The sequence below is a fragment of the Rhagoletis zephyria genome, unplaced genomic scaffold (genome assembly GCF_001687245.7).
Source record: "Rhagoletis zephyria isolate East Lansing unplaced genomic scaffold, Rhagoletis_zephyria_1.1 Rzeph_scaffold_00060, whole genome shotgun sequence".
Lineage (NCBI taxonomy): Eukaryota > Metazoa > Arthropoda > Insecta > Diptera > Tephritidae > Rhagoletis > Rhagoletis zephyria.
Genome location: NW_016157144.1, coordinates 430,537 through 447,714, shown reverse-complemented (window position 1 = coordinate 447,714; position 17,178 = coordinate 430,537). Strand labels below are relative to the sequence as shown.

General features: G+C 33.8%; 1 protein-coding gene across 3 annotated transcripts in view; it reads left to right on the top strand.

Annotated features, from left to right (window-relative positions):
- The first annotated feature begins 4,801 nt into the window (after positions 1 to 4,801).
- Positions 4,802 to 17,178, top strand: part of Chs2 (Chitin synthase 2) — a 261,613-nt gene continuing 249,236 nt past the window's right edge. For all 3 annotated transcript variants that reach the window (XM_017625143.1, XM_017625159.1, XM_017625154.1), the window contains exon 1: positions 4,802 to 4,996. In XM_017625143.1, the coding sequence (XP_017480632.1) occupies positions 4,846 to 4,996 (151 nt within the window). In that variant the 5' untranslated portion in view covers positions 4,802 to 4,845. The remainder of the gene's footprint in view (positions 4,997 to 17,178) is intronic.

Genomic DNA, 17,178 nt, shown 5'->3' with positions numbered 1-17,178 from the left:
TATTATAACACGCATTTCGCGCGAGCTATTTAAGCTAAAAACTAAAGAATAATAAAGAAGAAACAAATATACATACACATCAGCGTCTCTTGTATTATTATAGTTCTTTTGTTAGGTATTTCTCTTCTTTCTTTCACAAGACGCCAAAATTATTGTCTGCATTAGGGATGTTAATTTTTTCGATTTTCGCGTGGATTTTCGGGATGTCGTTGGTTCAATCCCTTTCAATGACTTAACATGAAAAAATTGCATCAATATGGTTTGAGAAGCTCTCCTACCATATAATAAATAATAACTAAATGGGTTTGGAACGAACTTTTTTATTTAAAGTGAAAATTATTTTATAATTAACAAAACGACAGACAGTAATTAAATTTATATGCATTTAATAATACTTTAGTGTGTACATATCTGATAAAGTAATTCAAGGTATGTCGAAAAAAGCTCGATGCAAAAAAAAATTAGACAAAAAATTTATTTTTTGGTTGAAAAAAGTTCATAATTCTAGCGGCAGAAATAAAAGAAGCGCCGTAATTCGACCAGTTTTGTCTATATTCCTTTTGTTTATCCAAATTTTAATATTTTAATTTTTAAATTTTTTTTTTATAAAAGTCTACTTTATATTAGACATAATTAACTGCATATGTATAAATGGTCATTTCTCTGACGTCATGATTTTTTCAAAAAGACTTTGTCGAGCCCTAACCGCCAAAATAACGCAAGCGACATTTTTTTCAAAACTTTCTTTTTGATGCAGAAATATCGCTGGAGCATCTAGAAGTATTTCTGCATCAAAACGAAAATTTTGAAAAAAATGTCAAATGTAAGTATATTGCACTGAAATTTTTAAATAATTTTTTGAATTACTCATATCTTTCAAATTTCAAAGTTCTTTTTAAAAATCCTGACGTCAGAGAGAAAAATTAAGAACGCAATTTTACACATTTATAAAAAAATATTAAATATTAAAAACTGGTCAACATAAAGCGTTTCAGTTATTTCCACCAGTGTAAATTACAAATCCCGGGATTCTAGGCAAATAATCTCGGGATTTTCGGGACTTAAAAAAGACATTTACATTCCTAGTCTGCATACTCCCTTGTAAACAAAAAATTTTCAGGTAAAAGTGTTACCGTTTTTTAAATATTTACACATTTTTGATTTAAAAAAAAATTGTGCCTTTTCATGTATTTTCTTTAACTGCATCTACAAAACAGGCTATACTTAATAAATTTTTTATGTAAAATACTTCCGGATAGTTGCTTTTCCATATTCAAATACAATGTAGTTAAAATATATTAAGGAACCATCATAAAATTAGGACTATTTTGGGATTTTTAATTTTTGATATTTTCTTCCCCAACTTTGACTATCTCTGGTGAAAAAAATGTACTGAGCTATAACTTTACATAACATAAAAAATTTCTAATTTAATAAAGATTTCAGAAAGGTGTCACTCTTACTGTTTCGAATAGAAAAAAAAAGTTATAGGTGCTTTTGTGGGTAAAGGACGCTAGAATGTATTTAATAGATTTAAATTTAAGTTGCTCTTATTACCAACCAATGACATGCTAAATAGTACAAATGTACATTTTTACCTGCTCCTGACATTATTTTATGTTACTTACCGGAATTAGCGAAAGTGGACTTTGTGAAATTGGACCCTTCGATCATTGTGTTATTAATACTATGACAGAGAACACACAGTATACGTCGCATGAATATGCGGATATTCACCTAATTTACGGTGAAGCTTGCTGTAATGCCAGAGCTGCTCAAAGACTCTATGCAGAGCGATACCCCAATCGTCGACATCCGGGTCGAGAAGTATTCGCCCGGACCCATAGAGAAATATATGAAGGTAAGTGATTTTTACACCTTTCTTGTTTGCTTGCTTGTTAACTATAATTTTTCACTTTTTTAAGGTCGCATACCTGGAAGGCGTGGCGGCGAAACAGGACGTCCTGCAACGGTAGATGTTGAAGCTGTGTTAGAGGAAGTGGAACTAGCTCCATCGACTTCAGTGAGAATGATGGAAAGACGGACGGGAATACCAAAAACTACAGTTCACAAAGCTTTAAAAGACCACCGATTTCATCCCTACTTGTTTCAACGTATTCAGGCTCTACAAGAAAAAGATTACCCGTCATGCGAATGCATGAATCAGACCCCAACTTTTTTAATAAAATAATTTGGAGCAATGAATCATCATGCAAACGTGATGGTTATTTTAATTTACATAACCTTCACAGTTGGCAGATAGACAATCCTCACGAAATGAGAGAAGATCGTTCGCAGTACCGGTACAAAATAAATGTATGGTACGGTATTTTTAATTGTCAGATATTGGGACCTGTGGAACTGCCGCCAACGCTCAATTCTCACATTTATTTAGAGTTCCTTCAGGAACGGCTTCCAACTGGTTTAGAAGATGTACCCTTAAACCTGCGGCGAAAACTATGGCTGCAAAATGACGGGTGCCCTGCTCACTACGGGCGTGAAGTAAGAGCTCATTTAGACGAAACTTATCCTCGCCGATGGATTGGACGATACGGGCCAATAACGTGGCACGCTCGACCTGAATCCATTAGATATTTTTACTGGGGCTGTCTTAAGGACAAAATTTATTTAAAAACAATTCAAAACGAACAGCATTTGCGGGAACAAATAAATGGAGCTGCTGCTGAGATAGCCCAATGGAGTTTAAGATCTCTAAAAGCGTCTTTTCTTAAAAGGTGCCGAGCTTGTATTAGAGTAGAAGGTCGCCAATTTGAGCATATTTTATTAATAAATGAATAAGTTTTTCTTCAAACAANGAGATAGTCAAAATTGGGGAAGAAAATATCAAAAAGTTAAAAATCCCAAAATAGTCGTAATTTTATGATGGTTCCTTAATATATTTTAACTACAGTGCATTTGAGTATGGAGAAGCAACTATCTGGAAGTATTTTACATAAAAAATTTACTAAGTATAGCCTGGTTTGTAGATGCAGTTAAAGAAAATACATGAAAAGGCACGATTTTTTTTTAATTAAAAAAAATTTAAATATTTCAAAAATGGTAACACTTTTACCTGATTTTTTTTGTTTATCAGAGAGCTCACCCCCCCACCCAAGAATGATAGAATTGTATTCTATCAATCGTGCCCCCCACCTACCTTCCCCTAAAGTTTGGTGGGTTACTTCTGGGACACCCTGTATGTATACGTTTTTTTTTTTAACTGGTCAAGTTTTGGCAAAGGACAAATTTTAGCTGTTCAAAACGGTGTCTGCCACGCCGCTCCAATCAAACAGGCTGCAAGAGTATAATCATTGCTCACATTATTTAATTTCTATATATATACCTTTAAAAAATATGACTTTAAGCAAAAAACAACTTATATTCAAATTTTGGGGGGCGGTCGGCACGCTTTAACTTTATCCGATTGACTTAAAATTTTGGGTAACACAATTTTTCAAGTATATTCGCCAATCTGGGGGGTGCGATCTAAGAAAAATTAAAATTCAAATTGTGCGGTATGGTTAAGGGCCACCCTAATGTGCAAGTTTTAAGTGGTTAAAAATTACTGTTGATTTTTTTAAATTTTTTTCGCCAAAGGTAACGCGGGTTTCTTCCATATAAAAATCAATTGTTTTTATTCGTTATATGGAAGCAAATGGGACAAAAAAAATCTTAAATATCAACGGTAATTTTTAGCCACTTGAAATTTGCGCATTGCTAGACCAAAATTGAATGGGCTATAAAACTGTGTACTCAAAAAATGGGTTTTGTTAGAGAATGAACTGTATTTTAATTGAAAATTCCTAAAAATAAATAAATAAACATGATAACGGCGCAACCAATCTGATCAAAATAGTGCCTTGATAGACGGCATTAATGCGGATTTAAGAGCCGTGAGGTTGTAGGTTCGAGTCCCACGGAATAAATTGTATTTTTATTAAAAAAATAATTAAAGTTAAATAATAATAAAAAAAAACTTGTCAATATGTGGGTGTCTTATAGTTATGATAAGCACTATATAATGAAAACTGTGACACTTATTCCTCACAGTCGGAATATAAATCCCATTCAAGCCCCGTTAAACTAATATTAGAAAGATCTCCGGTTTGTGACCACTGGCATCAAGCGCGAGCAACTAATCAGAGGATCTGATGAAACTAACAATATATTAAAAACGTCTTCTAAATTTTCAGCGCGAGTCGTTTTCCTACTATAGATCTCTCTAAAGTTTTTAAAGTCCTTGTTCGAACTAAATCCGCTTCTCACTAAAGATTTTAAAGTCCATGCTCTATTGCAGTACTGGCAAATTTAAAAGCGCTGTGCGCTTTTATAAAAATTTTTTTTGAAAATTACACTTGCAAAAAATAGAGGTTAGTTTAGTTTTTTTTTTGTATACATAATTTTTTTAAAACACATAGTTCCAAAAAAATACACCAAAAAATAAATAATGAAAAAAAAACAAAAAAAACGAAATATAATACCGCTTTCTTACAGTAACAATTTGAATTGCACATTTGAATTTCTCAGTTTTGAAAAAAAATATTGTTCTAATTTGTCAAGTTTGTACACGCATATCTCCCAGCTGGAAAACGATAGGAAGCTGAAAACTTACACCCAAATGCAGAATTTAATGGGGAATAATCCTGCGTTTTTTAAAAATTGAGTTTTGAGCACGCTTGGCCCCAGGGTGCGCTGAACCGACCCGACCAAATTATTTTCCCCAATTCGCGTCCCTGATAAATACATTCCAATATAATTATTATTTTACGTTTTTAAACTTTTTTCTGAATTGCAGATATTGGGCTGGTCAGACATTTCAGTTGGAGCTCCGTTTTCTATTTTTTGATGAGCGTTTTGATGATTGTTGCTCAAATGAGTGCTTTTTTGGTATGGCCCACATTTTCATCCAATCTGGCTGTAAAGACACTTGCTCTACCGTTGATTTTTGTTTCAATGCGTTGGTGGGAAAACTATGTTACGTCAAGTCCTTGTTTGGGTTTGTATTTTAAAATTACTTGCAATACAAAATCTGTGGTCAAAGCAGCATTACCGATATTGAAAATCAATTATTCTTGGAAAGTGATGTTTTATCAAAACTTTATTATATTTAATTGAAAAATAATAATTATAACGTCGTTTTGGAATATTTGTTTCAATTAAAGACATATCGCCTATTGGCTTTATGAAGGTTGTAACTAAAAAATTGAAAATTGTAGGAAATGGCTTTAAGTTTTTAGTTAGGGCTTATCAGACACAGTTGACAGTATCGTTATAAATTTTTTGCACAACAAGAAAGAAGGCCGCTGACGGCCGTGTCTGCAAACTTATTTCAAAAATTTTTATTATTTGTTATCACTTATTACTTCTTCCGTCAAACGAGCGAAATGCACGATGTAGAGAATAAAGGTTGCGCATTCGGCGTACCGCTACTTTGTTTTGCTGATTTTAACAATTTTCAGGTAGAAATAAACAACGCCTCAGAAACTTAAAACGCACTGAAATTCCCAAATATTTTCACAAAAATTACCTATCTTTAACACTTTCTTTACTAATTCCATTTATAAATCAAATAAATATCGCTCATTTACTTCAATAGTGTCATGATCAGCGACCAAAAATAACTGTTATCTCTAATTTACAAATTGAAAACATTGCCCGAATTACGAAATTTAACGAAAAGGCTCTTTCAAACCAATTATTAAATGAAACATTTTTTTTATTTCGCCAATAAGAGTTACTAGTAAACCCGGATGGCGTTAAAACCTAAAAACTTTTCTAAATGTTATTCAGAGTTATTACCGATTTCATCTGAATCCGTGAAGCGTTTCTGAGCGTCGGGTGTTAATTTCATCAAATTTAAAATCACCCTGCACCGATAAAAAAAAAGTTCTAACTTCAAAAAATAAACCTTATCGTACATGTATAGGCCAAGGTCTTTCATTTGACCTCTGATTTTGGTAATTCGAAAGAATGGTGGAAATATAAAGACCGTATAATATACATAAATCAAACATATTCTCAAACTAAAGCTTTCATAAATCGCTTACGATTAACACTCATAATTTAATATATTTAATTTGATTTTCTAAACATGTGGCAATCCCCTAAATATAGTTCAGAAATATCTTCTTTTCAACCCCATTTCCATTGATACCAAATTTTTTAATAATTTATTCAACTTACTATATAATTTGAATGCCGCTTTTTAAACACGCGAAACCCTCTTCAAACATTCTCAATGTTAAAACTAAAGAATTTTTAACATTCTTTCCACTGACACCTGTATTTTCGTATTTCAAATAATTTGCGTATATGGTAAATAAAATTCCACTTCTCAAACAATTGGCAACCCTCTTCAAGCTAAAATCTTCTTTAATATCCTTCGTCTGACATTGTGATACATACTTTAATTAACTGATGAATTAAGTTGAATTTTATTTTTTAAACATATGGCAACCCCCTAAATATAATTTAGAAATACAGCCTTTTCAAAACCATTTCAATTGATACCAATACTTTAATACTCCATTTGACTTATTAAATAATTTGAATTTAACTTTTTAAATGGGGGCAACGCATTTTAAACACCTCAAAAATATTTTTAGCATTCAAACTGAAGATTTCTTAACAATATTTTGTTTAAGATATTTTTATATTTCTTTCTGGCAACGTTCGTACTGTGCGGTCACTTAAACTTTCGCTTGAAAGAATTTCCAAAGTTTAACTCGTTTACAAAGTGCTAAGCAGTTCTAATTTGTGTTATTCACACCGTAAAAAGTTTACTGAAGCCAAATTCCAATAAATTGACTTGATTTAGTCATAAAGTGCGTTGATTGAAAAGTTTTATTTAGTCGGCCTTCGTGCATATTTGCCTGTTTTGGTGCATTATTGTTGCTTTTGCGTGAGAGTGTAAGGAATATCGCATTTGTTTGTTCATTTTGCTTTCTTTCGCGCTTTACACACACCTTTGTTTATCATCGACAGTCGCTTTCTTGGTGACAGCTGATTTTGTTAACTCAGTGGCTTTAAAACTGTTAAGTTCAGCACGGTTTCTAACCATTGAACTTCACTAAATAAGACCACTAGCTATTAAACTGCCAATTACTGTGAGCTTGAAACGTTTTCGTACAATACATTCCTAATTTCGCTATTTTTATTCTTTTTTAATAAAATTCGCTAAAAATGTCCTGTCTGTTCGAAAAATGTAATGTAAAAGCCGGTTCGGACCGTTTTGTGGCGTGCTGGCTTTGCGATGAACTGTCTCATTTAAAGTGTGCTGGTATTAATGGGAGAGTTCTGGATATGATTATTGGAGACAATGGACTTCGCTGGTCATGTCCAAAGTGTAAAAAAACTGTTGTGGATCTCTGTAAACTATTTAGAACCGCTAGAAATGGATTTTCGGAGATAAGCAAAGAGCTAAAACTGCTCAACGAGAAGTTCAAGAAGTATGAGGATGAATTCAAAGAATTTAAATTATTAGATACTTCCTCCTCCTCTCCTTCTCCTGGAAAAGGTCTTAAGAGACGTAGGAGAGGCGTGGAAAATATTGTGTTGAATCCCATCACTGTGGACCTGGATCTTCCGCAGAACCGCCCACTTTTGACTCCAGCTATGAACAAAGAACTCATAAGCTTTAACACACCGATTCCTCGGCGGACTGAATCTCCCCAACCACGTCCTTCTTCTACTGGAGCCTCACTAAATTCCTGTTCAACAGCTTCATCTCAACCCTCCACCACATCTGAAGCCATCTCCGATTGCGTCAACACCGTTCCAATGCAAGTAGTCGTTGCTCCTTCCAAAAACTCCACAACTACATCTCAACCCCCTACCACATCCGAAGCCATCGTTGCTCCTTCCAAAAAGTTGACAGCTGTTCCGCAACCCCCTGTTCCGCAACCCCCTACCACATCTGAAACAGTTTCCGATTGCGTTAACCCCGTCCCGAGGGATTTAATCGTTGTCCCTTCCAAAAAATCGGTCTTTATATCTAGGTTTTCAAAAGATACCACTGTCGATGATGTGAAGGGGTATTTAACTTCCAGGCTGATAGCAAATGAGTTGCATGTACGCAAGTTCAGATTCTCGTATGAAAGAAGCATTTCTTCTTTTAAAATAGACATATCCGAAGACTGCTTTGATAGAGTAATGAGCCCATCTTTTTGGCCAAGCGGTGCCTTCATTCGCGAATTTGAATTTAGATCTAGACCGCAAGGGCAAAATTTGGCTCAACTTCCGCTTTCCACCTCGGCATCAAAAAACTAATAAGTAACCTCACCATTAGCATTTACTACCAAAATGTGAGAGGTTTGAACACAAAGCTATCAAGGTTACACTTGCAGTCCTATGATTTTGACTTCAAAGTACTGGTGTTTACTGAAACCTGGCTCAAGCCGAATGTGTTCAACTCGGAAATTTTGTGTCCTAAGTATGAAGTGTTTCGAAACGACCGTTTAAATAAAAAAGGTGGAGGCGTCTTAATCGCTGTCCAGACTGACCTTTCTTCTGAAGAAATTGAGTTCACTGACACCGATGAAGTTGAATTCCTCTGCGTTCGAATAAGATATCATTCTATTAGCGTTTATCTTGTTGCTGCTTATATACCACCTAACTCGAGCCTTTCTGTTTATTTAAAACACTCCTCCTTACTGCTCTCTCTACATGCCATGGTGAAGCCCTCCGATACTGTTATTGTCCTGGGTGACTTCAATCTTGCGGGTGTTTCTTGGGATCTAATAGATGGTATTCTAGTACCAAATTCCTCTCGTGATCTCTTCAATCAATTTTTGAACGATCTGTCAGATCTTAGTCTTTACCAGATCAACTCTGTTAGTAATAACTTAGGTAAATGTCTGGATTTAGTTTTTGTGGACGATGTTTCCAACGTCACAATAGCCCCTAGCTATGCTTTGATTACCCCTGTTGATTCTCACCACCCACCACTAGAATTGTCCTTGATAAATTCACGCAACTCATGTTGCTTTATCAGTAAAAAATCAAGAGCGGAGCGTTACTCATTTAAAACAGCAGATTATAATAAACTTAGGTTAGAGATATCGAAGATAACTTGGCCCCAGTATGATGGGAATGCTGAAGATAGTGCCTTACATTTTAGCAATTCCTTACGCCACATTTTCAGTAAAATCATTCCTCTTGTTAAGGAAGCTAACGTAACGTCTAACGCTCAGTGGTTTACTGGCGAATTGAAACGCTTAAAAAATCAAAAATCCAAAGCATTTAAGCTTTTTAAAAAATCTGGCTTGTCTTCTCACTACTCCGCGTACTCCATTCTTAGGCATAAATACAATGTATTGAACAAAAAGTGTTACAATAATTATATTAACAGGGTTCGACTCAATATAGTTTCTAATCCCAAATCGTTTTACGCATTTGTGAACACTAAGCGTAAGACTAACGGTTATCCCTCAACATTGAAGTTAAATGACTTAGTTTCCAGTGACGAAAATATTATTGCCGATATGTTTGCTGGTTTCTTCGAGTCAAACTACTCTGCCAGTTCTACATCTTCCCAACTGAATTCGAATCTATCTAGCTACCCATTCGATCTGCCATCATTTGATTGTATCCGAATTCCATCGATATCTGCTGCGGACGTCCTCATTCATTTGAATTGTTTGAAAATTTCATATACAGCTGGCCCAGACGGTATACCCACAAGTGTTCTTAAAAGTTGTGCAGAGTATTTGTATAAGCCTCTGGCAAATATTTTTAATGCTTCCCTAAAACAGGGTGTCTTCCCATCTTCCTGGAAGGATTCGTTTATCTTGCCACTTTATAAAAATGGAAGTAGGACTAACATCGTAAACTATAGAGGAATTGCGAAGCTTTGTGCTATTGCTAAAGTTTTTGAGGCAATCGTTACGGAAGAACTATCTCACTCTATTACTTCTGCTATTGATCTATCGCAACACGGTTTTTGCAAAGGTAAATCAACTGTATCCAATCTTCTTGAATTCACTACTTATGTGTCTAATGGGTTTAAAAACAATCTTCGAACGGACGTGATTTACACTGATTTCAGCAAGGCATTTGACAAGGTATCTCATTCAACCCTTATATATAAACTTGATCGAATTGGCTTCCCTCCTATTCTTCTCAGCTGGCTTTCTTCTTACTTAGTGGATAGGAAACAAAGAGTAATTTTTAAAAATTGTACCTCCCGGCCAATACATGTCACATCCGGCGTACCTCAGGGCAGCCATATTGGTCCCGTCTTGTTTATTTTATTTATAAATGACCTTCCTAAGGTGTTGAATTACTCGAAATGCTTAATGTACGCTGATGATGTTAAGCTCTTTAAGTACATTAGTACTGCAGAAGATAGGGAGCATTTGCAAGCTGACCTAACCTGCATTTTCGAATGGTGTGAAGCAAATTCCATGTCACTAAATTTGAAAAAGTGTAAATTCATGACCTTCTCTAGAAAATCGTTCTATCCAAATTCGTATATGATATCTGACCACAATGTTGAGCAAGTGACCAATTTCATTGACCTAGGTGTAACTATGGATCCGAAACTAGAATTCAAGTCTCACATAAACTCCTGCGTGATTAGGGCTAGAGGATTGTTGGCTTTTCTTAAGCGCTGGGCCAAGGAGTTCAACGATCCTTATGTCACTAAAGTTCTCTTTACCTCTCTAGTTAGACCGATTTTGGAGTATGCATCTATAGTATGGAATCCTAGCTATCAAATTCATAGTGACAGGCTCGAATCAGTGCAGAAACAGTTCCTGTTATTTGCCCTCAAAAATTTATGTTGGGACTCGTCTAAAAATCTCCCACCCTACAAGGATCGCCTGAAGCTTATAGATTTGCCGACGCTTCAGAGTCGTAGAGAGATGCTTGGTGTTCTTTTTTTAATTAAATTAATGAACGGGATGGTCAGTAGTCCCTTTTTACTGAGTGAGATAAATTTTTGTATTCCTACAAGACCCACGAGACATTTTAAACCTATTGTGTTGAGTATTTGTAAATCAAACTTTGAAATGCATGATGCTTTTCGGTGTTTATGCCAAGATTTTAACAAGCATTATGATTGCATCGACATATCTGAATCGCTTTTTGTAATAAAGAAAACATTGCTCAACAAGTTAACTAAATAAACTAATATCTGCAACCGTGAACGAAAAAATTACACAATATCTATGACTGCTTAGTACAATTGTAACGGCTTCGTATATTTCCGCGACCGCGTAGGACAATAGGAGCAGGGATCGGAAACTCGGCCTTTCCGACCTCGCCCAACAGTTCGTCTATAGCGTGGAGCGGAAACTAGGACTTTCCGCCTGCCTCACTTACAAAGTAACGACTACGGGAACATGGATCGGAAGCTCGGCCTTTCCGACCATGATCAACGGCCTGTAAACAGGGCGGAGCGGAAACTAGGTCTTTCCGCCCGCCGCACACAAAAGTAGACTGGAGACAAGGCCTCGCCAGCTACCCAAATTGCTATTGAATATCATTGTTATCTTTACAAGTTAATATTTATAATTATTTCACTCTGTAATGTATCACACATACTTAAATATTCTAAATCTTTTTATCTCAACTGTCTGTAAGAAAACATTTTTCTGTAGACTAAATAAATAAATAAATAAATAAATAAATAAATATAAATTGACTAATTTCGACTTTTCAAACAGGTGGCAATCCTCTTCAAAATATTTAAAACTACTACCCTCTTAAACTCTTTTCTTCTGACGCCCATATGGTGACACAAATTTCTATTACTTAACTACGTTAATTCAGATTGAATTTGATTTTTTAACAGGTGGCAGCCTTCATACAGTTAAGTTAGGCAACAAAGCTTTTCAAAAGTTTGGCCTTCGTACTGGTATTCGTAAAATGTGCGATTGCTTTCATTCTCCACACTGTTAAAAAACATATTACCAATTATAACACAACACTTTTATTTTGTTTTTATCGTTAATTTTAAGTGTTTTTGTTTAACAAAATGTTTTGCAAAAACGCTTAACATTAATGATTAAAATATAATGAAAGTGTTGTGCTATAATTTTAGTCATGCTTTTTATAGTGTTAATAATAAAAGCAATCATATGTTCTACGAAAGAAGAAGAATTTTCGGACTACACTGTAGTTTAGAATTAATAAAAAAGGTTATTTTACCTATAATAAAACTTAAGTCTTTTATTTATATGCATACGAATAGTTTCTATACTACATATTTTTTTATTGCTTAGCCTTCATTCCGTATATTGATGCAAAGTGTTAACATATGAAACTCAACAAAACCCTTATTAAATATAATAAGATAAGAAAGAAAGAATATAAAATATACTAGTTTCACTTTCTTAAACATTATAATATTTTTATGTGGAGGTGCTTGGCAGATTCGCAGCTTCTTCGATTTTTGTTTCCTTGACGACTATAAATTAAAGGAAAATTATAAGGCGTCTGAAAGACAAGTTTCGGTAAAAATCATACATGTACTTACTTAAAATTTCATTAAGTAGACGCACTACTGGCTTCCTGGCTTGGGCTTGCCGTTGATAGGTAATGATGCCTATTTATCAAGTTNTGTTTCCTTGACGACTATAAATTAAAGGAAAATTATAAGGCGTCTGAAAGACAAGTTTCGGTAAAAATCATACATGTACTTACTTAAAATTTCATTAAGTAGACGCACTACTGGCTTCCTGGCTTGGGCTTGCCGTTGATAGGTAATGATGCCTATTTATCAAGTTCCACATTGCAGCGCAAGGCTCAGCGTAGGCGATGTTAAAAACATTGTATGCTTAAAATAATATATCCACAGATTTTATATTTAATTTTGTATTAAATTTTTTTTTAACTTTAAAAATTATATTAGACGTCTCACAGCAGCCAACTAGTAATTTCGCAATGGCACGCGATACATAAAAATATGATGAAATATTAAACTGCCGGTAATTTAGTATATTGTACGAAAATATTCGTATGCTGTATGAATTTAAAAAACATAATTCTGAATTTGTTCTATGTACGAAAGTATTAAGTAAATTGTGCGAATACAGAATTGTAGATTTCGTAAATTTTAAAACCATACGAAAATATTACGAATGCCTTCGTACAATATACAAAATTTATCGTACAGAGATTTGTTCAGTAATTTACGAATATGTTTCGTAAAATAAACGTAAGATTTCGTAAATTGTACCGAAAAATTGCCTTACGAAAGTCCTTTCGTTATATTTACGAATGGTTCGTAAAATCTTGTTTCGTTGTGAAAAATGTGTTCGTAATATGAACGAAAGTTTCGTACATTGTACAAAAACCAAGACTACGAAAGTTTTTCGTAGCCCTTTTACGAAATTTTATTTTCAGTGCACCTATCTAATTTCCATAATTGAAATTGAATTTGCTTTTTTTAAACAGGTGGCAACCCCCTTGTATGTAAAAAAAAATATAACCTTTTCAAAACTATTTAGATTTATACCCATATTGTACTAATTCATTTATTTTTTTAAATATTTCTAATTAAATTTTTTACTAGGTGGCAACTCTTTTCGAAAAAGTAGAACCTTATAGCACTTCTATATCCCGAGCTCTTTCATTTTACACCTCATTTTTTAAAATCGAATGAACGGTGCAGATCTGGTAACTTGGACAAAAAATCCCTTCACGTATCATATATGTATGTACATATATAGATAATTAAATAAGTACATACATACTTATGTTCATGCTTATATACATATAATAAATGAAAAATTATGCGTTATTCAGTATTACTTGAATCATGAATTCGAAAGTGCTTAAATGATGAATAAAAATTTATTCGTTATTTGAAGTTATTTGAGTGATGAATAAAAATTTATTCAGCATTCGCAAGTGCTTGAATGTTGACTAAAAATTTATTCGCCATTTGAAATTATTTGAGTGATGAATAAAAATTTATTCATCATTCGAAAGTGCTTGAATGATGAATAAAAATTTATTCGTCATTCGAAATTAGAAAAATCTTGAATAAAATTTTATTTTTTATTTGAATAAAAATTCAATCAAAAACGCCCATCCCTGATGTCTTTTATGCAAAACTCTTTAACAATGTCAGTTAGTTGTGAAAAAAGAGTTGTAAGTTATAGGCAAAAGCGATTCGAATATTCAAATTTGTTGTCATGAAACTGAAAGTTATTTTAGAGATAACTAGCAACATTCGACAAAAAAGTCAGCCTTTTTTTAAATAATTTAAGCTCCATCATATTATCGCATTTGGTACGTAACGACCCGGCGATATGCCCATAAAACGATTGAACTTTTTGTTGTATTAATTTCTTGGGCATATGAAACATTATCTGAAACATGTCAATAATAATTAAATCATTTTCTTCTTACTTTTTACAGTAGAGTTTAAGGAAGTTCCAACGTTATGTTAAACCCTTAAGAAAATCTTGAAGTATTTTGTTTGAATTGAAAATTCAGTACAAATTAGTACTGCGTACTGATTGAAGAAATGAATAAAATCAGTAGAAGAGTTGAAAAATCAGTACTGTACTGATAAAATCAGTACTCTGGCAACCCTACCTTTACACCTTTAGTTTGGGCTGAGTTTGTGATATTTTTTAAGACTATTAAAAAAGCGACAGCATTTCCTAACAATAAAACTATTATCTAACGAACCTTTTGAAAAAAGAGAATAATCGAAATGGGGTGGGATTTGAAGAGTATTAGACAGCGTTTTTAACACAACACTATTTTCCCACTATGCGTCAGTAGATAATACACTCAAACAAGACACACTAAAACGGGAAATCAAATTTCGTTATGTTTCAGGTGTTAAGCGGTCGGAAAGAGAAGTTCTTTATGTTCCTTTAGTTTACAAGATAATAAGAGACTACAGTGTAGATTCAAACCAGGGTTGTTGCGAAGATTCGCATTCGTATTCGCAACGGCGGAGCTTCCGCATTAATTTTAACATTCGCATTCGCTTTCGCATTCGCAAAAATCAATGCGGATCTTTTGCGAATGCGAATATTGAAGGGACCGAAAATTACCGTTATTTTTTTTACGAGTTAAATTTGGCCAAATATTTTTTATTCCGAAATAAAAGTACTTTCAGGATAATAAGCAAACCGCATATCCAAATTAAACAAGTTTGGTATCCAATGAAAACTGAAATGTCTAAACGAGGAAAACCACACATTGAAAAATATTTCAATAAAAAATGTTAATTAATTACCATAGAAACAAACTTTAGATCAGGTATATATTTACATTAATTTCTTTAGTATTAAGTTATAAAAAAATATAAATAGAGGTGGTAACCTTCATTCGTTATTTCTGTTTAAAAGCTATTTCAGTCCTCTTTCATGTGATACCAAATTTATTTAATTTGAAAAAGGGGTTTGTTTATTATCCGGATAGGAAGTTTTTTTCGGAATAAAAAATATTAGGCCAAATTTAACTCGGAAAAAATAACGGTTATTTTCGGTCCCTGGAATATTGTGCAAGTGCACAGACGTATATCTAACCAGTCACTGAAGAAAGCATTAAAAATGAGTTACAAAAACTAAAATCGAAAAACGCTGATGACGTGACAGGTTCTCCAAATTCCGAAACAACCAAAAGAATGAGAATGAAGAATTCTTTGGAAAAAAACGTTGATTAAACAACGATTGTGCCATGATGCTAGACTGTGAAGATGAAAGTCAGGAGGATACATACGACATTTGCAGCCCCGATGAAATTCTCAAAAAGTAATTATTGCAGCGCAATAAAAATAAATAAATATAACTGAAAGTCCTCTCAACTGGTGCAGTGTCAATCGAAAAGAATTTATAATTTTGCCAAGTTCCAAGTTTTTCAAGTTTGTCGCCTCGAGCGAGTCGTTATATAGAGGCGCGGTTTGATTTACGATCCTTCAAAAAGTTTTTCTTAAGTACAATGTTCCAATTTTTAAATTCAAGTACTAAAAAAACATTCAGTCTTATCTTGAGTTTAATTTTTCCCGAACCGGTTCACTTTTCACTTTTGGTTATCATGTACATATTCAGCCTTATCATTAGGTTCATTTTCCCCGAACCGGTTCACTTTTCACTTTTGGTTTCCATGGTTTTACTATGGGCGGATGACAAATTTTCGGGTGAATTTTTTTTCATTCGAAACTCAGGATAAGGCAGATTTACTACGGGCGGAATACAAATTTTGGAGTGAATTTTTTTCGGGCAAAACTCAGGATAAGGCATATTATTAAAAATTATTAACCTTTCAATATTTTATTTACCTAAATCACCTATTTACCCATCTAAATTATTTCTTAAAAATACATGACATCCGCATTCGAAGAACGAAGAAAAATATAACATTTAAACAGTCAGGAAAAATTATTCAATTTTGCTTACATCTAAGCAAAACAGCAACGCTGGACACGCAAGAACAAGAGTCTTAACGTCACTTGTACGAAAATATTTGAATTTATAGAAAACAGAATAAATTCGACCGTCGAGCAAGAAACTTTGATTGAAAATCTCGCTTGCGTTCTGCTTTTTTCTCTCGCAAGCGAGATAGAGTTTTGTTAACTGGGCATTTGACAGCATACTTCTTCATTTGTAAAATGTCGCCAAACAAGAAGGTTCAAGCCTTGCAGGCTCTTAAAAGTTTGAGAAAATTAGAGAATCTGCATAAAGAGATGTATACTATTTTCAAATGAAAAATGGCTGCCTCTAAATTTGTATTTGCCTCCAAAACAAACTATGTTGTTTCTATGAAGAATTCTGCATGCGTCGTCACGCAAGCGAGATTTTCCAGCACGTGAAGACGGCCGGTGATTTGAATCGGCATCCCTACAATCAATTTTTTTATGCATACAAAGTCCATTAAATACTCCACTAGATGTTTGGTGCTTTTTTCGAGAAAAAACGCGATTTTTCTTGGGTTTTAGTGCTTTTTCAAATTCAAAACTTGACAACACTGTGTAGAAGTAGATAAAGATGAAGAAAATAAAAGAGGAGGAGTGAAATAACTGTTATCAGACAACGTAAAAATAAACGTTGGGAAATAACTGTTATCAAGCAACGTAAAAAATAAACGTTGGGAAATAACTCGGAAAACATATTACTCCTGTATAATACACTCAGAAAAGGGTTTAGTTATAATTACCAAGATTGGGTTATAGTGACCAAGTGGCATAGTTGGATATGGCGAAATAAATATCTA